Source organism: Caloenas nicobarica, chromosome 7, assembly GCF_036013445.1.
Source record: "Caloenas nicobarica isolate bCalNic1 chromosome 7, bCalNic1.hap1, whole genome shotgun sequence".
NCBI classification, from domain to species: Eukaryota; Metazoa; Chordata; class Aves; order Columbiformes; family Columbidae; genus Caloenas; species Caloenas nicobarica.
The window spans coordinates 36,480,480-36,501,484 of NC_088251.1; the positions used below are offsets into that span (position 1 = coordinate 36,480,480).

At 53.3% G+C, this 21,005-nt stretch overlaps 3 protein-coding genes across 3 annotated transcripts in view; 1 reads left to right on the forward strand and 2 right to left on the reverse strand.

Moving 5' to 3' along the window:
* Positions 1–310: 310 nt before the first annotated feature.
* On the reverse strand, positions 311–10,146 carry LOC135991016 (uncharacterized). The gene is made up of 11 exons (XM_065639248.1): positions 10,046–10,146; positions 9,780–9,931; positions 3,607–3,734; positions 3,378–3,482; positions 2,370–2,850; positions 2,117–2,232; positions 1,889–1,980; positions 1,157–1,701; positions 904–1,019; positions 677–768; positions 311–489 (listed from the first exon to the last, which is right to left on the reverse strand). The coding sequence occupies exons 4-11, from the start codon at positions 3,447–3,449 to the stop codon at positions 333–335; spliced, it is 1,671 nt and encodes a 556-aa protein (XP_065495320.1). The 5' UTR covers positions 3,450–3,482; positions 3,607–3,734; positions 9,780–9,931; positions 10,046–10,146; the 3' UTR covers positions 311–332.
* A 1,126-nt stretch (positions 10,147–11,272) lies between these two features.
* ZNF511 (zinc finger protein 511) lies at positions 11,273–18,421 on the reverse strand. The gene is made up of 7 exons (XM_065639507.1): positions 18,185–18,421; positions 17,896–17,969; positions 16,005–16,206; positions 15,738–15,862; positions 14,682–14,867; positions 11,505–11,731; positions 11,273–11,322 (listed from the first exon to the last, which is right to left on the reverse strand). Exons 1-6 carry the CDS (start codon positions 18,419–18,421, stop codon positions 11,623–11,625), a joined length of 933 nt encoding a protein of 310 aa, XP_065495579.1. The 3' UTR covers positions 11,273–11,322; positions 11,505–11,622.
* Positions 18,422–18,433: 12 nt separating this feature from the next.
* TUBGCP2 (tubulin gamma complex component 2) overlaps positions 18,434–21,005 on the forward strand; it is a 29,776-nt gene continuing 27,204 nt past the window's right edge. The window contains exons 1-2 of the mRNA XM_065639249.1: positions 18,434–18,472; positions 20,247–20,475. Coding sequence (XP_065495321.1) covers positions 20,326–20,475 — 150 coding nt within the window. The 5' untranslated portion in view covers positions 18,434–18,472; positions 20,247–20,325. The remainder of the gene's footprint in view (positions 18,473–20,246; positions 20,476–21,005) is intronic.

The following is a 21,005-nucleotide window of genomic DNA, read 5'->3' on the forward strand; positions in this document are numbered from 1 at the left end:
CATCATCCTCCTGCTGCACCCCCGGCTCCCGCACAGCCCCTTTGGGGCCACCAGCTCCCAGGCAGGGGCCATCGGGGTCAAACGGGGCTGGGCAGGCCAGGGGGGCCAGGGGGAGCGCGGCAGCACAGGCGGCGCAGACCCGGGCAGGGGGTGGCACGGGGGCTGTTCTTGGCTCCTCTGGCAACACGTGGCCGCAGGACGAGGGACGTTGCCGGCACCTCCTTGTGCCTGAGGGGAAGATCCTGACCCGGGGCCCCCACACTCAGACCACGCTGGCGCTTGGCTGCCCATCACTGTTTATTGGTGCTGCCCGGAGCCGCTTTCTCTCCTGCTCAGTGCCGGGGAGCTTCAGCAGGGGAACCCCAGTCCTGCCCGGTTCTCGGGGTGCCGATGCATGCCGGGGGGGACGGAGGGGTGGGAAGAGCCCTGGTGCCCGGGAGAGGTGGCTGTATGACCACATCAGCCTGTGCTCCAGCAAGACGGTGGTGCCTGGGGGCGAGGAGCGGGGTCAGAGACACCCACAAACAGGGTCCTGGTCCCCACCCTGCAGCGCACAGGCTGGTGTCCCACCCTGCCCAGGACCACCCCCCACGTCCGCCCCCCAAACCGGGATGCTCCAGCCCCCCTGGCCTCCTCGCAGCCCTGCAGGCTGGGAAACCCTCTCCCGGCATTTTACCCCAGCTGCAGGGGGGTCTGGTCGCTGCTGCCCGCTTTCCCGTCGGCTCCAGCCAGCCCCAACTTTCCAAAGGCCTCCTCCAGCTGCCTGACCTGGGAATGGCGGAGGGGGCAGAGTCAGGGCACGGCCCCCCGTGTCATCGCAGCACCGGGGGCCTTCAGCTGCCCCTCCCTGCCCAAACCCCCCCAGCATCCCCGCAGCCCCCTCGGGGACTGCTGCCGGCTCACCTCCTGCTTTACGTGCTGGAGTTCACATTCCAGAGCCTGCAGGGAGGACACCTGGCTCTGGACGGAGGATGCCTTGCTCTGGAGGTTGGCCAGGATGTGGACCATGCTCTGCTGGCCTAGAGGGAATGGGCCAAGGGGACATGCTGTCGGTGAGGGGGTCTCGCCCTCAGGGCCAGGCTCTGAGCAGGATGAGCCCCCGACTCAGGGTGTCCCCACGTCAAACTCTCCGTGACAGATCCCCCAGGGCTCTCACCTCCCCTCGGGAGCAGCCGGCGCAGCTTCCTAAGCTCAGCACGGTCCAGCTTGGTGTCTGTCAGCTGGTCCACCCGATTCATCAGGATGCCAAATAAGTCGTCAAGATGCCCCAGATGGCTTTTGAACTCCAAGAGCTGGACCTGGTATAGAGAATCCAAGGTGCAGGACAACTCCAACTCCTCCCAGGTCGTGCCTGGCTCTTGCTTAGAGGAGGCTGGCTGCATCCCTGGCATGGAGACACTGGCATCAGACATCCTTGTCTGTTCGGAGGGGGCGCCAGCCCACTTTGCAGGGCTTGCTGGTGTTCTCTGCGTCCCTTCCTGCATCCCCTGGGAGCCAGGCTGTGACCTTGGAGTCCCCTTGCTGGTCCTGGGCACAGACGCTGTCTCTGGTCCCTTCAGCTTTGGCTGGACCCCCCAGTCCTGCCCGGTTCTCAGGGTGCCGATCCATCCCACGGGGGCCGGAGGGGTGGGAAGAGCCCTGGTGCCCAGGAGAGGTGGCTGTGTGACCACATCAGCCTGTGCTCCAGCAAGACGGTGGTGCCTGGGGGCGACGAGTAGGGTCAGAGACACCCACAAACAGGGTCCTGGTCCCCACCCTGCAGCGCACAGGCTGGTGTCCCACCCTGCCCAGGACCACCCCCCACGTCCGCCCCCCAAACCGGGATGCTCCAGCCCCCCTGGCCTCCTCGCAGCCCTGCAGGCTGGGAAACCCTCTCCTGGCATTTTACTCCAGCTGCAGGGGCGTCTGGTCGCTGCTGCCCGCTTTCCCGTCGGCTCCAGCCAGCCCCAGCTTTCCAAAGGCCTCCTCCAGCTGCCTGACCTGGGAACGGCAGTGGGGGCAGAGTCAGGGCACGGCCCCCCGTGTCATCGCAGCACCGGGGGGCCTTTGGCTGCCCCTCCCTGCCCAAACCCCCCCAGCATCCCCGCAGCCCCCTCGGGGACTGCTGCCGGCTCACCTCCTGCTTCACATCCTGCAGCTCACAGACCATACCCTGCAGGGAGGACACCCAGCCCTGCAGGGAGGACACCTTGCTCTGGAGGTCGGCCAGGACACGGGCCATGCTCTGCTGGCCTACAGGGAACAGGCCAAGGGGACATGCTGTCGGTGAGGGGGTCTCGCCCTCAGGGCCAGGCTTTGAGCAGGATGAACCCCCGACTCAGGGTGTCCCCATGTCAAACTCCCCCCGACAGATCCCCCAGGGTTCTCACCTCTCTCCAGGAGGATCTGGTGCTGTTTCTCAAATTCGGCACGGTCCAGCTTGTTCTTTGTCAGCTGCTCCACCCGATGCTTCTGGGTGATGTAGAAGCTATCGAGATGCCTCAGGTGCCAGGGAATCTCCATTACCTGGACATGGTATCCAGAATTTAAAGTGGAGGCCAAGGCCTCCCAAGGCACAGCTGGGTCTTGCTTAGAGGACCCTGGCTGCATCCCTGCCATGGTAGTACTGGCATCAGACGTTCTTGTCTGATCCGAGGGGGCCCCTGTCCACTTCTCAGTGGGCGCTGGTGTTCTTTGTGCCCCTTCTTGCATCCCCAGGGAGCCAGGCTGTGTCCCTGGAGTCCCCTTGCTGGTCCTGGGCACAGGCTCCGTCCCTGGTCCCTTCGGCCCCAGGGCTGAACTTGCCCCACGCTGGTTCTCCGTGTCCAACTGTGGGGGCTTGGCAGGGGCAGACTGGCCCCCAGTGCTCTCCTGGGAAGAGAAGGCAAAGAGGAGCAGGTTTACGGGCAGCCATACAGCAGTGAGGCCAGACCCCAGGGCCCCTGCTGTGTCCCCCGACCCTGTCCCCAAAGCACGGCCTCAAGCTCAGCACAAGAGCCCAAAGGCAAAGGGATCCCGGGGTCAGCCCCGCCACGTAGCCAGGGGGACGGGACCCCCCAGCATCACTGCCCAGCACCGCCAGCCCATGGCCCGTGCCCCAGGCAGGAGGGCTGGTGTCCCCGCGGGAGCCGGGGATGCAGCTGCCTCCGGTCCCGCTGCGGGGTCCACGCGTGCTCGCGGCCATGCCACGTCGCTGCCCCACGGCATCTGCTCCTGGAGGCTCCCACGCTCTCCTCTCGGGACACCCTCGGCACCCTTCCCTCCTGCCGACCTTCACGCTGGGTGACGCTGATGGCCGGTGGCTGTGGAGCAGCGGCTGAGGTGGGACAATGATGGGGAGAGGGGCAGGGAGGGAGACGAGGGCCCAGATGCCTCCTGGGGCAGCAGCAGAAGCTCACCAAGCCAAGCGCATCCTGGATCATCTCAGTGTCCTTTTCCATACGGGACTCTGCCGCCTTCATCCTGCTCATCTGCTCCAGGAGATCCTGGGAGACGGACACGGCCTGGGAGAGCGGGTGCCGGGGTGAGCCCCGGAGAGGGTCCCTGGGGACCAGGAGCTGCCCCCCCAAACTGGGACAGGCTGAGCGGGGCCATTGCTGCCGCCCTGCCGAAAACACGGAGCCTGACCTGTGGGGGACTGGAGCCTTTCTGCCTGGAGGGGACCTGGGAGGCTGTGAGGGATGGTCAGCCGTCAGCTTCCTCCTCCTCCTCCTCCTTGCCAAAGAAAGTGATCCAACCACTGAGAGTGGTCAAACCTGCAAGTGGTCAAACCACCAAAAGTGATGAATCACTGAGAGTGATCCAAACACTGAGAGTGATCCAATCGCTAGGGATCCAACCTGTGGGAATAGCGAGACTGCGGTTCCAGCCACCTGGATGATAAAGGAAGGTCAATACTAACATGACCATCCGGACGGTCCAAGAAGAAATAATACTAACATAATTAAATCACAACATTTAGTCAGAATATAAAAGGCCTTGGACAGGTCATACCGAAGTATGTTTTTCATAATTGTAAGGAATGATAGCCCAGGCCAGTGAGAATGGTATCTCCGGCCAGAAAACCACCCCGAAGTACATGTGAGGTGTGAATCTTGTTGGGTCTGGTCTGTGAATGAGTGGGAATGTGATTGAAACTGACACAACACAAGCGTGGTGTGTTTGGAATAACAATTATTGAAAAAACATCCTGTCTAACCTGCAGCTGCCACTTGGGTGAAGGGATCCACAGGGATGGAGATGCAGAGAGGTTCCCCTGTTAGGGTGTGTTTTAGCTCACAGGAAAGAGATTAGGGAACCACCTGGTGATAATGTGAATAGAGAAACCTTGATGAAATATTACGATCAGTGGCCATTGTGTAAATTAGACAAGGAAGGAAAGTCGCCTCTTAATGAAACTTTGAGTTATGGTACTTTAATGTATTCTTGAAGAGAGAATGAAAATGGAGTCAAGTTATGTATGCTGATATATTTTTCACTTTGCCAAATCACTCAGAGTGGCAGACAGAACGTGGTATTAATTTTGTTTTAACATTGGAAAATGTTAAAATCATCCCCTGATGAGAGGGGAGGATAGGATAGAAGATTATGTGCCGCCATGGCGGGGTGTAGAATTGAAGAGTATGAGCCTTCACCTTCTCAGGTGGTAGATGATGGAGCTTCAGAGAGAGAAGAGGAAAACAGGGAAAAGAAATCGAGTTTTAACTGATACTGGAGCATCTTATTTGGTTTTGAATCAGGAATTGATACCTTTAGGTAAAGATTTTGTAACCGTAGTGGAAGCTACTGACCAACAAGAGAAAGCTTTCTTTTTCTTTTTCAGCAAATCAAATATGAATTGAGAAAAGAAATTGGAATTCATAAGTTTTTATATATGCCTGGGTCTCCAAAACTGTTACTAAGACCAGACCTATTAAAACAATTGAAAGCAATACTAATATTCAAACGAAGTGAAATTTAAGATAAAAAACCTGAGATTTTAAATTTGGCAATGATTCAAACTGACAAGCAAAGCCAAAATACCTGAGGAAATATTGCATCAAGTATTTCCAGGGGTATGGGCTTCAAGACTTCCTGGTAAATCGAAGAATGCAGAACCAGTGAAAATTAATTTGAAACCTGGAACTGGACCAGTCGGAATAAAACAATATATTCTGAAATTAGAGGATAGGGGAAAAAAAAATCAGTATCTTCCTGCAGTTTGGACTGCTGATGGAATGAAAGTAAAGAAACAAGATGGTAACAGCTATAAAGTTAGTGCAGGATTTGAGAGTAATAAATAAATTTACACCAAATAGTAGCTAAACCTTACACACTGTTGACCAAATTATGAGACAATCAGAAATAGTTTACTGTGCTGGATTTGAAAGACGCCTTTTCTGTCTTGTATTAGACAAAGAGAGTCAGAAGCTTTTGCTTTTGAGTGAGAAAATCCTGATACTGGGAGAAAAGCCCAGTTAACCTGGACAGTGTCATCCCAGAGACAAGAACTTGAGGCCTGGGAAGCTCTTCCAGGAAATGGGACTTTGTGATCTTATAGCCACAAAACCCAAAGAAGATTGTGTGCAATGGACTGTAAGTTTACTAATTTTCTGATATTAAGCAAGTATTGGGTTTCCCAACAGAAAGCCCAACTGATGCAGCACCAAGTGACTTATCTGGGATTCGAGATCTCTGGAGGACAACGAGAGCTGGGGACAGAGTGAAAAGAAGCCATTTGCTGGACACCAGAACCTGCAACGGCAAAAGAGCTGTGGACATTTCTTGAAATGACAGGTTGGTGCTGACTTTGGATTTACAACTATTGACCTTTCATAAAGCCTTTGTATGAAACACCTCCAAGTTGAATTGGACGGGAGAAGCCAGGAGGGCTTTTTCACAACTGAAAAAGGAACTGATGAGGGCTCCAGCCCTGGGACTCCCAGATGTCACCAAACCATTCTGGTTATTCTCACACGAAAGGCAAGGCCTTGCTCTGGGTGTCCTAGCACAGCAATTAGGACCCCGTAAGCGAGCAGTGGCTGCTTCTCTAAGCAATTAGATGAAGTGAGCAAAGGCTGGGCTGGGTGTCTTCGAGCTGTGGCAGCGGTTGTACTCAATATACAGGACACTCGCAAGTTCACTATGGGACAGAAAATGACTGTGTTAGTGTCCCATACAGTCACAACCGTACTGGAACAAAAAGGTAACCATTGGTTATCCCCCTTGAGATTCCTGAAGTGCCAGGCGGTGTTGTTGGAACAAGATGATGTGAATATTGTCACTACGAACATTGTCAATCCGGCTTCTTTCCTCAGTGGATCCATTTCAGAGCCTGTGGTCCACGATTGCTTGGAAACAACAGAAGCTGTTTACTCCAGCAGAGCAGATTTAAAGAACCAGCCACTGGAGGATGCTGAAGACTCCTGGTTCACTGATGGAAGCAGCTTTGTAAAGCCAGGAGTACGTAAAGCTGGGTATGCGGTGACAACTACCCACAAGGTAGTTGAAGCTTTGCTTCCTAGGACTTCTGCCCAGAAAGCTGCGCTCACGAGCTTTAAAATTATCCAAAGAGATGAAGATTAATATTTGGACTGATTCAAATTATGTCTTTAGAGTGGTGCATGCCCATGGAGCCATTTGAAAGGAATGAAGTTTATTAACAGCACAAGGAGAACAGATTAAACATGATACTCCAATTGTTGGAAGCTGTGCTGTTACTAGAAAAGTTGCCATCATGCATTTCAAGGAGCATCCAAGGGGAACCACTGGTCAGGAAATCGGAAATAAATTGGTTGATTACAGATTATACTGCTAGACAAGATTCTAAAAAGACAGATATGAAAGTAATGTCTCTGATCCCAGACGGCTGTCTCCTCGAACCAATATCAACAAATTATACCTTGCAGTATGTCATGGGAAATTGTATCGGAATACAACAAAACTAATTGGGGAGCTGATGCTCTATACCAAGACTTGATTAAAAGGTAAGAGTGAATTTAGAAACAAGTGACCCAGCCATGTGAAATATACCTGGAAAACAATCTTAATACTGTAAATAGGGCACAAATAAGAACAATTGGAAAAGGGAAATGTACTAGGACAATATCGGCAAATAGATTTTTCCAAACTCCCTAGAAAAGGGGGGTATTAAACCTGAAGTAAAGGGCAGTCGCAGAGGCTTGGTACGTGACAAAGCTCGAAGGGACAGTAACTGACCGCCAACACCAAAGGCGTAACCCGCGCCACAGCTGTTAAGTGACGGAGGCGGCACAAGCGTTGGCAGCACCCTGGGACAACCCACAGCCGAGCCCTTTCCCGAGGGCGAGCGGCGGGAGCGAGTTGGGTCCCCTCGGCGCAGTGTCTCCCGCGAGGCCCCTCAGCCACCCCCGGCCGCCATTGGGTGGGCACGAGGCTCCCGCCGCTGGCGCCAATGGCGGCGGCGCACAGGCCGGGGCTGAGGCCCGAGCGCCGTGAGGGCCGAGGGGCTCCCAAGGCCTGGTGTGAATTGCGCGCCACCGCGGTCGTTTAATTCGGCAGTTTCGGTTATTTCAGAGCACTGGCTTCAGCTACGACCCTGGTGTGTGCACTGGGGAACGCCAGATGTCAAAGGGATGAGATTTCTCCCCGCGCCCTGCTCCGAGTCTGGCCAGGAAACAGCCGGTGTTGCTTCAACAGCAGAGGAGTTGAAATAGCCAAGAACTACCAGCTTTCACCAATTCACACAAGACTTGCTGTGTTCAGTTGCAAATTCTGAGCAGATTCCACTCTCTCCCCTGCCTTTTTTATGGTTCTTAACCGATCTGTTAATTTAGAATCTCGCTACGACTTTTCCACAGTCAAATTTCTGGCTTAAAAACACAGCAAGCTGTCAGTACCTGTGTATTAACATACAAGCATAAGGTAGTCTCTCTGACAAGCAGCAGTTTTCTAAAATCACATATATCTTGCATGACGCATACCCTAAACCCACTACAAGTGTAATTATATATAATTTGTTGCGTGTCTGTAAGCCCGGTTTAACCATAGCACATGGGGTGCCACGTCGCTGCCCCACGGCTTCTGCTCCTGGCGGATCCCACGCTCCCCTCTCAGGACACCCTCGGCACCCTTCCCTCCCGCCGACCTTCACGCTGGGTGACGCGATGGCCGGTGGCTGTGGAGCAGGTGAGAGGGATCCAAACGCCGAGAGCGATCCAAGCACCAAGGTAATTCAAACCACCGAGTGGTCAAAACACCAAGTGATGAACCGAGAGTGATGAACCACTGAGAGTGACCCAACCACTGAGAGCGGCCCAACCACCAGAGATCCAGCCACCAGTGATCCAGCCACCAGAGTGATCACACGGGTGGGGCGATGGGTCACAGGACAACGTGCTGTCCCTGTTGCTCAACACGGCCCCGCTCTGGAGCCGGCAGCACTGCCCCGGGTCCCTGCAGCTGGCACTTGGGTGAAGGGATGCGCAGGGATGGAGATGCAGAGAGGTTCCCTGCTGCCTTTCCCGCTTTCACACCTAAAATGTGCCTGGTGACACCTCATATGCGGCAGCAGGTGACTGCAGCCCGTGCCCAGCAGCTCCTGGCAGGGTGAGTGCCCCTGCACAGGAGGCTGAGCCACGGGTAGGGAGATGATGCTGCCCATCGCGCAGCGTGGGCTGGTCCAAAACTGCCCAGGGGACCAGAACCAGCAAGGAAGCACCTTTTTTTAATTATTTTTTTTTCTGAGGCATCAAAATGCATGGCAGAGTTTAGCGCCTCCCCAGCCTCAGACGTGGGAATGGTGGAAGGCAGCTTCTGACAGCAGAAACATGCAGACTTCTAGCAAAGAGCTGGGTAAGCAGGGAAAAAGAAATGCAGATAGGCACGTACTTCCAGACAACCCCAGGAAGTATTCAAACGCTGAGAAGGTCTTTGAACCTGCCTGATCCATCAGACAAGTGCTCAAAAAAATAATCAACAAGAACTCAGTTTCCCTTATAAACCCCTGAGTCCAAGCATCACGCAGTCAGAGCACCCCCAACTCTCTCCTTCAGCCAGGCACTCGAAGACAACATCTAAGAAAGGATGAGGGTGGACAAGCAAGATCCAGAACAGACGCCTTGCTCTTCTAAGAGCTATGAGATATCTGTTTTCAGGCATCAAAAACAAAGTGTATAGATCTGATGTGTGTGGGGTTTTTTTTTTCCAAGCCCCTGAATGCAAGGAAGGAGCAGAGAGATGAGGAAATGGGGACAAGTTGCACTGAGGCAAGAAGCTGACCCTCTTTGGAGGGATCCACAGCCTTAACTCCAGTAACTGCAGAGCTGCCAGCTCAGCAGCTCTAGAGCTACGTGCAGGGACCGGTCGAGCTTTCTAGAAAGCACTGGGGACTGGCAGGAAAAGCTGAAAGAGCCCTAAAGTGGCCCAGGGCCACATGGCTTCCAAAACAGCACACCAGCTGTGCAGTGGGACAGCAACAGCAAGGGGTGGATCTCAGGGCAGAAAACAAGAGATCAGGCTGGATGCTGAGGAGATGGCAGGGACCACCCTCCGCTGCGGCTCCTCCGTGTGGGCACAAATGACGCCGCAAGGCTGAACCGATCAATCTATGTTTTCTTCCGGCAGGACGAGACTAAAAAGGGAAAGACGCAGGGGAATATAACCTCTATCTCTACCTGATTTGGGGAGTATTTGGAGCTACGGGAGGTTCATTCTGTGGATCTGACTCTGCCTGGATTACAAAACAACATTTAAATCTCCTGTGACACAAAGTTGTAAAAAATTGCTTTGCTTTATTCACTTGGTTGTGAGTCACTTTAATTTCACTCCCTGTGGAAATGTACCTTGAGGCACGACGACGCTTTCCCTGGTGCCGGTAAATCTGTCCTGGGGCTGTCAGAGAAAACGCTGGGGAGCGGCGAGATGGAGAAGGTCGGAATTAGGGGCCAGTGCTTTTGTTTTCTCTTTTCTTCTTTCGCAGGTGGTTCTAGCTTCCCTACAGACAGATTTTGTCTTGGAGTTTCTCGAATCTACTTTTTCCCACGAAAGGCAAAAAAATTTAAAAAAAAATCCTGTGTAGGCTCAGCTCCAGCAGCCAATTTCCTCTCACCTCCATGTTGCAGCCGCAATCCAAGATTCTTCCTAAGAGCAAGTGATGTGGAGTGTGCCGTGCCCCACGTCTGCCTGCTGTCCCAGGGCTGTCCTCACTGGGAGCTTTTAAGAACACGGTGAGGAAACAAAAGAAAGAATTAAATGAACTGTTGTATTCTCCCTCGCTCCCGCTCTGGTTCTGGTTTGATTCTCCCCGGGGCAGGGGAGGCCAGGGGTGCCGGGCTCCTGCAGCAGGAGGGAACATCGCACCTTCTGCTCAGCCTCATCCCTGCTGTGTTTTCGGCAGCGATCCCTCACAGGTTTTTCACAAAGCCTGTGCGAACCTCTCAGCTCCCTGAAGTTTCAGAAGAGCATTTGCCATTTCCAGGCTCAGGCAAGATACCTCCATCTCTCTAGAAAAGCCATTGCTGCCCAGAGAGGTCCTGACACAGAGGAGAGACAAAAACTCACAGCCCAGAGGCAGAGCAAATTATTTGTAGTTTGATTTCAGAGAGGAGCTGAGAGTAGATTCATTTCAGAGAGTGTTGTGTCTCAGGAAGGATAAAATAAGCACGGGTGGGCTCTGAAATGCTGCCAAAGGGAGGTGGGGCACAGACACGAAGGGACTGTAGCAAAGCACCTCCCAAAGTACTGACACATCCCAAACTGCTGCTGCAAAAACCCCGTTTTTGCCCATTTGCCTTCCCCATGCAGAGCAGGACCCTCGCACACAACTTCAAATATCCATCGCTAACGTCTGCGGGCGGCAGAGGCCGGCACCTTCGCATTGCGCACAAATCCAGCACACTAACCTTCAGACTTTCTTCCTTGGTCCTCTGAATCCTCGGGTGGCACCTTGTCCAAAGCAGATCGTGGATGGGATCCTGGAAAGGGAGACAGGCTCTAAGAGACACAAACATTCCACCTCTCACGGGATCTCCGTGACGCTTTGTGCCTTGTGTCACACTTCAAACTCCCAGAGTGGGAAGAGCAAGGTACCAGAGGAGCAGGACATCTAAATCACCAAAGTGTCAGTCAAAAAATGGGTGAAATGCTGGTCTGCTTTCCTGTTTATTCCACACATTTATGTTCAAATCTATTGTACTGATGCGATGTACCTACGAGTGCTGAGGGCATTGGCAGATGATGTTGCTAAGCTGCTCTCCATCATCTTTGAAACGTCATGGAGAAGAGGAGAGGTGCCTGAGGACTGGAGGAAAGCCAATGTCTCTCCAGTCTTCAAGAAGGAGAAGGAGGACCCAGGAAACTACAGGCCAGTCAGCCTCACCACCATCCCTGGAAAGGTGATGGAACAGCTCATTCTGGATGTCATCTCCAAGCATGTGGAGGAAAAGGTGGTTATCGAGAGTAGTCAGCATGGATTCACCAAGGGGAAGTCATGCGTGACCAACCTGATAGCCTTCTGAGGTGGCATGAGTGGCTGGGGAGATGAGGGGAGAGCAGTAGGTGTTGTGTACCTTCACTTCAGCAGGGCTTTTGACACTGTCTGCCATCACATCCTCATAGGCAAGCTCAGGAAGTGTGGGTTGGATGAGTGGACAGTGAGACGGATGGAGAACTGGCTGATGGCAGAGCTCAGAGGGTTGGGATCAGCGGCACGGAGTCTGGTTGGAGGCTGGTAGCCAGCGGGGTTCCCCAGGGGTCAGCACTGGGTCCAGCCACGTTCAACCTGTTCATCGATGAGCTGGATGGAGGGACAGAGTGCACGCTCAGCAAGTTTGCTGATGACCCCAAACTGGGAGGAGTGGTTGACACACCAGTGAGCTGTGCTGCCATTCAGCAAGACCTGGACAGGCTAGAGAGCTGGGTGCAAAGGAACCTCATGAAGTTCAGCCAAGGAAAGTGTAGGGTCCTGCACCTGGGGAGGAATAGCCCCAGGCACCAGTACAGGCTGGGGCTGACCTGCTGGAAGGCAGCTCTGTGGAGAAGGACCTGGGAGTTCTGGGGGACAACAGGTTGACCATGAGCAAGGAATGTGCCCTGTGGCCAAGAAGGCCAATGGTACCTGGGGTGCATGAGGAAGTGTGACCAGCAGGTCTAGGGAGGTTGTTCCTCCCCCCTCTACTCTGCCCTGGTGAGGCCCCATCTGCAGTTCTGGGTCCAGTTCTGGGCTCCCCAGTTGAAGGACAAGGAGCTACTGGAGGGAGTCCAGCAGAGGGACACAAGAGATGCTGAGGGGTCTGAAGCAACTTTCTTATAAGGAAAGGCTGAGAGAGCTGGGGCTGTTCAGCCTGGAGAAGAGAAGCTCTTATCTCAATATGATAAACATCTCCAGAGTGGGTGTCAAGAGGATGGACCAGACTCTGTTCAGTGGTGCCGCATGACAGGATGAGAGGCAACGGGCACAGACTGAAACACAGAAGGTTCCATCTGAATATGAGGAGAAATTTCTTTCCTTTGAGGTGCCAGAGCCCTGGACCAGGCTGCCCAGAGCGGGTGTGGAGTCTCCTTCTCTGGAGACGTTCAAACCCGCCTGGACGTGATCCTGTGTGATCTGCTCTGGTGACCCTGCATTAGCAGGTGGGTTGGACTGGGTGATCTCCAGAGGTCCCTTCCAAGCCCAACCAGTCTGGGGTTCTGTGTTCTGGAGGCCTCTCCTCTCTTTAAAACTGATTACTGTGTTACAAATGCAATATGCCACTGGGCACTTGCAGCGGTCTGTGGTGCAAGCACACAATTGTGAAGAACAAGAGAGCAGAAGCAGCAGCAAAAGTGTGGCCTTTCGGCAGCAAATTTTCCTTCTGACCTGCAGCAGACATCAAATTCAAAGAACAGTTTCATTCTGGTTTATAAGCTGTTACAGTGGACAAAGCAGTGAGGTTGAAAATATTACTCACTTAGCAACAGTATTTTGTCAGGCCCACACAAAACCACTGCCTGCAGGGCGTTGCAAGCGCTTTCAGACCCCACACTCCTTAGAAAGCCCCGGAACAGCAATGCTCGCCCCATTTTACCAAGGCTGAGCAAACGCTGAGGCCAGGGACAGCAAGAAGGAGCTGAGGACAGAAGCAGGTTTCCCCATGTGGTGCTCCTGCACAGTCATGGGATCATCATGCTGCTTCTACGCTGTCATCACATCACAGACGTGACAAACTCAAAACATGAGAATCCCTTTGCTAACTGGAATAGATTAGGCAAAACCATATGAGTCTGTGGCAGTTGCGCATCCCCCTGAGATCTGGAGCCTTCAACAGGGCATTTGATGGCTCTTTTAGCACCTTTTGTGCCCCACTGTGCCTGTCCCCACCTACACACCCAGGATGGTACCAAGGAGCTGACAGTCACATCATCCCCTGCCCCGGGGCAGGGTGACTTCACCTCCACCAGCTGGTGTGGCAGGAGGGGTCAGTTGACAGGGTCATTAACAAAGGAGGTGCCCAGAGTAGCTGCAAAGCTTTTGGACTATGTTGTAATTGCCCACAGCCAGATCTGACCAGGCTATAAAACAGGGTCCCCGCTGAAGACCCTCTTTGAGTGGTCTTTTTGGAGCAGTGGGTCTGTGAACTGGAGCCCTCCCCTTAGACTGGGACGCGGTCTAAGGAGACTTCCCGGGATTGAGAGTGCCTCATCTCCTCATTTGGGTGAGTGGTTATTTACTGGATATATCCTTGAATGAGCCCTTGCCTGACCCAGGCGAGTGATTATTTCTTGTGGGTACCCTGGAGTGAGAGGCCTCTGGTTTTGTTTCTTGTGAGTGTATGTGTGCTCTTATGTTGTCGTACCCCAATAATCTCCTCAACTGATATCTGAACCTGTATTTTCTGTTGTTGGAGTGCTAAATAATTGTATAAAACCTGTTTCTAGTCAGTTTATTGGCTACACTTTTCTGGCTAGAATAAAGTCTGTTTTGGAAATTGTTGTCCGCCTAAAATTGACTTTTGGGGTGCCTCTGTGACAGAGCCTTTATGCTGAGAGACAGTTACAATGATGAATAAAATAACCCGGATCCGGACATTTTTGGTAGTCATCAAAATTCACCACTCTCTTTCCAGAACCCAGATCAGTGTTGTTTTATTCATCATTTTCATTGTATCTCATGCAAGTTTTACAGCACATGATGCGGGGGTTTTCAAAAGCCAAGCCAGCATTAGACAATTCAGTTTCAGCTTTTTGTAAAGATTTTATGTAAAAAAAACCCAAACCAAACCCTAAGCAAACAGAAAAATCAGCAATGCTGCTCTGGCCTTGCAAAACCTGAGTGAGAGTAGGACATTCGCCTGCTTTATTTGTGCCTTGGCCCGTGACTGCGCGGAAGCACAGACAGCTACAGGGACACGCACCAGCTCAGCCTCGAGTCAGCTGCGATGGTAAAGTGTTACAAAGCAGGAATGAAAATATTTGAGTATTTTAGGACAGAGTTCTTATCTTCAGACCCACACCACTCTGCAATACCCTGGGAAGAGACCAAAGGCGGGCAGACTAACAGAAACTTGTTAACACGGTCTTCACAGTGTATGCATACTCCATCCTTCCTTACACCTTCCTCTTTTAAAAACGGGTTCTAAATCATAGATAGAAATCATGACTCTTATCCTCAACACTGAAACACCCTGAGCCGTGCTGTCCTGCAAGATGCAATTAAGATACGGTCCCAGCCCCAGAAATTTTTGTCTATGGAAGCCAACAGTACAGACCTGGATTTATAGAACCATTTCTCTGGCGTGGTGGGGCCAGGGCTGGCTGGAGGCCGAGGGATCTCCATGTTCTCGCTGGGCCCTGTTTCCATGGGGTCCACTTGGAACTGCTCCGACGTCTCCTGGCTCACGTCCATCGGCACGCTGGCACCATCCTTTGCAGGAGAGCTCACATGCCAGGGGCCGCTGCAGAGACAACATTTCACATCCTTCCTCAGTAGCTGCCACATATGCCCAGAGCAAGGGAAATGAAAGGTATTTCATAATCAAACAGGTCAAGTCCAACTAGGGAGAGTTACTGTGTGGAGGCACAGAGACTGGGCTGCGCAGACCACAGGGTGCAGCAAAAAGGTCACTGGAGAGCTGCGCGACAGCCTTGTACGAGTTTCTACCTAAGTATTCAGGGCTGCTGCGTTACAGCACACAGCTTCGTGCCCAGGGTCTTGTCTTCAGTCCCTAAGGTCATTCAACAAGCTCAGAGGGTTGGACCATGGCAAGGCTGTCAAACTCATTTCCCCCGGGGGCTGCATCAGCCTCGCGGTTGCCTTCACAGGGCCGAATGTAATTTTAGGACTGTAGAAATGTAACTACTCCTACATTTATAAAGTCCTAAAATTACATTCAGTCCTTTTATTAATGCCTGTGGTGAGAGCAGTGCTCAAAACAAGCAGCCAGCTGAGAAAGCCATTCCCCAAACTGACAGAGCCTCCCTCCACTGTACTTGTGCTTTTGTGGAACAGGAATATTGCAAAGGGCAGGACAGCAACGCAGGAAATGGACACAAAGCAACGCAGAGAGATGCTGAGCTTTGCGTTCACACCTGAGATAGCATGAAGGGAGCAGAGCCTGAAGCCACATAGGGAGAGAAGATGCACTTCAAGATAAAGCAGAACATTGCCAGAGAAAGACTTGCAAGCCTACCTGCGGCAGAAAACATCATTTCTGAGCTGCTTAGGATGTAACTTGCTTACTCTGGAAAGGGAGTGTGACAGCAGAGAAGTACAACATCACCTCTACGGGGGAAACCCAGTCGTACTGTGGCAGTTCTGCAGTTACCTTTTTGCTTTCCTTGGCCTATCGAACCGAAAGTCAGCAGGATAGAGGTGAGCAGTGACCAAGTGATCCTTTCTGTCCTTGCTGCTCTTGAACTTCTCCACACAGCCTTCTACCAAACACTTGTACTGAAAGGTGGGGAGAAGAAAAAAAAAAAAAAAAACACAAAAGACATAATTGAGGAAGGCAAACAGTGTCAGCTGGGGAGATGGGCGCCCTCCCACGCTGCACACACTGACCACGAGCAAAGGGCTGGGCACAGCAACTCACCATGTTCTGTTTCTCGGCCATGATCTGGAAAAGAGAGTCGTGCCACTCCAAGATGTGAACATCCAGGAGGCGGGCTGAGGGAAAGGAACGCTTGCAGAAGGAGCAGACGTTCCTGTGCAGCGTGTTGTAGTGGTGCTCGTAGCCCTCCAGCGTGTCAAAGACCTGGCAGCACCCTGAGATGTGGCAACTGAATTCAGACACCCTGTGGGGAAATCAGGACATCCACACCCTAAATTACATTGAAGCCTTGATTTAAGCTGCGTATATCCCTCTAGATGACTTTATTACTTGTGGAATTTTTTGTGAATAGTACTTAAATTAAATGCAAGGTGCAATGCAATGAAGATTATGATGGAGCTGGCAGTTGGCAACTCTTTTTTGCTGTTGTGGCTTGAGTACCATATATATTATCAACCCGTGAAGTGCTGCTTTGATTAAGAACAAACACCAAGCAGCAATATGAGAAATAAACTGTTTGACCTTAAAGCTGCAGCTGTGGATTAAAACTTTGTGCCAATGCTCTTTAACAGGCACCTCACACAACCCTCAGCTTCCTCAGTTTTATGTACAAGAGCAGGTTTTAAAGGCAGACGAAGATTCTCTCCCAGGCTCCACTTCCCAAACCAGCGGTCTGTACCACATAGCTCTCCTGCTGTTTTAGCCAGATAAATAATAACCTGCCACTTAAATCCTCTTCTTTAGCTACAGTCCCAACATTCAGACATATTATAGATGCCTTAACACAGTATCACAGAATGTTAGGGATTGGAAGGGGCCTCGAAAGCCCATCTAGTCCAATCCCACCGCCGGAGCAGGAACACCCAGATGAGGTTACACAGGAAGGCGTCCAGGCAGGTTGGAATGTCTGCAGAGAAGGAGACTCCACAACCTGCCTGGGCAGCCTGGTCCAGGCTCTGGCACCCTCACCATGAAAAAGTTTCTTCTCAAATTTAAATGGAACCTCCTGTGTTCCAGTTTATACCCATTGCCCCTTGTCCTATCATTGGTTGTCACCGAGAAGAGCCTGGCTCCATCCTCATGACACTCACCCTTTATATATTTATAACCATGAATGAGGTTGCCCCTCAGTCTCCTCTTCTCCAAGCTCAAGAGCCCCAGCTCCCTCAGCCTTTCCTCACATGGGAGGTGCTCCACTCCCTTAATCATCATCTTCGTGGCTCTGCACTGGACTCTCTCCAGCTGTTCCCTGTCCTTCTGGAACTGAGGGGCCCAGAACTGGACACAAAATTCCAGGTGCAGTCTCACCAGGGCAGAGCAGAGGGTAAGGAGAACCTCTTTCAACCTACTAACCACCTCCCTCCTAATCCACTCCAGGCCCCATTGGCCTTCCTGGCCACAAGGGCCCAGTGCTGGCTCATGGTCATCCTGCTGTCCCCAAGACTCCCAGGTCCCTTTCCCCTATACTGCTCTCTAATAAGTCGTTCCCCAACTTATACTAGAACCTGGCGTTGTTCCTGCCCAGAAGTAAGACTCTACACTTGCCATTCTGCCTATGGGGAACGCTCAGTGAAATGACATCACATCCAGCATGCAAAGAAGCCAGCATTTAGACAGGCAGCTGACTGCAACACAAAACATCAATTTTTGGCCTTTTCAGCAAGATGTTAGAGGTTTGCAAACTACACCGCTTCATTCTCCTTCATCAAACCGCTTTGCGATGTGTCTGCCTCTTCTCCCTTTCAACTTATTTTTCCTCCTTGCCCTCAGACAAGATGAGCAGCGCCCGCTCCGGTGCAGCGCCAGGGGGTCCCACGGGTGCCAAGAAGGTGGGCAGGGTTCGCACCCCGCTGCCGTGAGCCGGAGTGGGACCCACGAACCGAGCGGCACGCCTGCAGCCACCGCCGCGCCCGGGCGGCCCGGCCTCACTTACTTGGGTCCCTCCGCCACCTCGGCCAGGCTGGTGAGGACACCCTGCAGGTAGAGGTGCCTGTGCACGTCCCCATCCTAAGAGAGGAGAGAAAGACCGTAGGCAGGCGGGCAAACCCCTCCTCTTCACGGTACCGCGCCGGGGGAGCCCCGGGAGGCTCTAAGGGAGCGGCCGCTGCTTTCCACAGAGCGAGCCCAGAGTCCACAGAGGCCGAGGCCGAGGCCCGGGCCCGGGCCCAGGCCCAGGCCCAGGCCCGGGGGGGCCCGCCCGGCGCAGGGAGGCAGCCCCTCACCTCCAGGAGCGGGTGGTGGAGGCCGAGGCGGAGACGGCGGGGGGTGAATGCGAAGGGCGGGGCGGGCGGGGCGGGCGGGGCGGGCGGGGCCCGCGGCGGGGCGGGCGGCGGGGGCGGCCCCTCCCGCAGGCGGCGGCGCAGACCCGGCGGCAGCGGCAGCATCGCCACGGCCCGGGGAGCCGGCGGACTGCGCATGCGCCGGACGCGCTCCGGGAGCCTGTGCGGAGCGGTGGGCATGCGCAGGGTTCACTTCCGGGGGCGCCGGCCACCGCACTTCCGGGCGGGCAGGTAGGGGTGGGCCCGGGTTGAGGCGCTGCCCGGAGCCGCTGCGGGGACCGGGGATGGAGCGGGAACCCCCGGGAGGACCGGGGCAGGAAGTACCGGGAAGCGGAGGGTCCTGCCGCAGCACCCGGGCGGGGTCTCCGGCCCGGCCCCGCTCCCAGCAGGGCCAGCGCCGCAGCCGCGGCGGGTCGCTGGGGGCCGAGTCGGGGCACCGTGGGGATGGGCCCGGGCCACGGACCCCCCGCTCGCACGGGGACGGGCTGGTTCCTTGGGGCCGGCCGGGGTTTCCCGCGCTGCAGCTTGTGCCGGTGCCTCTGGGGCTCTCGCTGTGCCCTTCCCAGCAGAGTCCGGCCCCAGCATCTCCGGGACCCCTTTGGGCTGGGGGAGATGCCGTTGGGTCCGGCTGAGCCAGCCCGGCTCCCTCGGCCTCTCATTCCTTACGCTCTTGTCCCCTAATCGCTTCAGCAGCCCAAGGGGAGCTGGGGGTTGTAGCTGGTGCTGATCCTTGCTGCTGGGGCTGGTGACATTCTCTGAGTCCTTTGGCAGCCAGCGCGACAGGAGAGGTGGCTTTTGGCGAGTACCCATGTCCCACAGTCGGGGCAAGGGGTTCATGGGTGTGGTTGTGGTGGCGACTCACAGGGACCCTGACAGGCCGGAGAGGTGGGCTCACAGAAACCTTAAGGAATCGGAAAAAGTGCAAATGCTGAGTCCTTGGGGCCGCAATAACCCAAACGGCAGCAAAGGCCCATTCTCACCCCTGTTAGCCAGGACGTGGCAGCAGGTGCCTCATTTGTGACACCACATCCCAAACTGTCCAGTCTTGGGATTCCCTTCTGAGAGACTTATAAACAAATCAGAGTGAGCCCAGGGACACCCCCTGGGTGGGTGAGGGCCAGGGTGTGCGAGGAGAGGCTGAGGGAGCTGGGCTTGCTCAGCCAGAGATGAGAAGGTGAAGGTCTAACAGCATCTCCCCCGGCCCAAAAGGGTCCCAGAGGAGCCGGACTCTGCTGGGAGAGGCACAGCGAGAGTCCCAGAGGCACTGGCACAAGCTGCAGCACGGGAAACCCCAGCTGGGTATTAGGAAAAGGTGTTTCCATGTGAGGATCAGGGCCCAGCGTGGTGGGAGAGTCTGGAGGATCTATGCAGATGTTTAAGCTTGGACTGGACAAGGCCCTGCACAGACTGCTCAAATTTGGCTTGGTTTTCGGTGGAGAGTTGGACGAGGCTTGCACAGATCCATTCCAGCCGGAGTGATTCAATGACTTGGGCAAACCGAAAGTGTGCCCATGCACTTGCTACTTCCTTCTGTACAGGTGCCACGTTAACCTCCATACTTGCCTCATGCCTCAATTAGATGTTTCTGTGGCCATCATTTAAGTGACTTCGCAGAATTTAATGCTTGTCTGTTAATAAAATGGGCAGCAGGATATAGAGACCCCTAAACTTGGCAAAACTGCTTCGGAATAACTTCAGAAGCAGCAGCGTGGGTGGGCTGCTGAAGCCAGTGATTTCTGCTGCATCTGCAGTCTGTCAGCACGCAGACCAGCACTTCTTACAATGATTCAGTGACTTTTCCACTGCCAGTGTAATTTTGAGATTGAAAAATCCTTTCCCGGCTCACCTACATTTAAGGTGGGGTTTGTACCAGGACACATAATTCAGGCATGATAACGAGTGTCTCTATTTGCTTCTTCCCCTTACGTGTATTTCTTTGTTTCTGCCAAATATTTTGGCATACCCTGCAGGCTCATAATATAATCAGGAAATGTTGTTTCTGCAGGTGTGTTTTCATTTGCGGTGGTAAAATAGTAACTTACCGCCTTCATTTCTGCACCCACGGAGCTCCGTCAGGTGGGAATATGAGCGAGTTCCGCATTCACCACGATGTCAACGAGTTGCTCAGCCTGCTGCGTGTACATGGCGGGGAAGGAGCCGAAGTCTACATCGATCTTCTGCAAAAGAATCGAACGCCGTACGTTACCACCACTGTCTCTGCACACAGTGCCAAGGTGAGCGTCCTTCCAAAGGAGAAATTAGAGATAAAACATTCCTCAGCGTGATTTCTCTTGGCCAGATGTGAACGCTTCTGTGAGAGATCTTGACTTCTGTGGGTGTGGGACTGGACATGTGTTGTGGGGGTTAATGACTGTCCCAAGTTTTTCTGAGAATAATGATGAACTCATGTTGGTAAAAAAGGGAGTAATCTGATCTGGAATCTCTATTTTGGGTGTGAAGTAGAAAGATCATGTCAGGAAAAAGGTAAAATCCTCACATCTTGCAGAGGTTGGTAGAAGAACATGAGAAGGATTATTAGAACGGGGGTGAGCGGGAAGTTCAAAGAAGGAGCTTATTTTGTGCTTGTGATAGTTGTTTCAAATTTTAATTTAAGGGGTTGTCCTCTGGAGGAATAAAACAAATTAATAATAGTAACTGTATGAAATACGATTTTATGAATAAATACTTGACTGAGTATCACCTAGGTATTGGGGATTAAAGCCCAACACTCTGATGACCAGGTGTACTTCTGTGGCTGTAATAC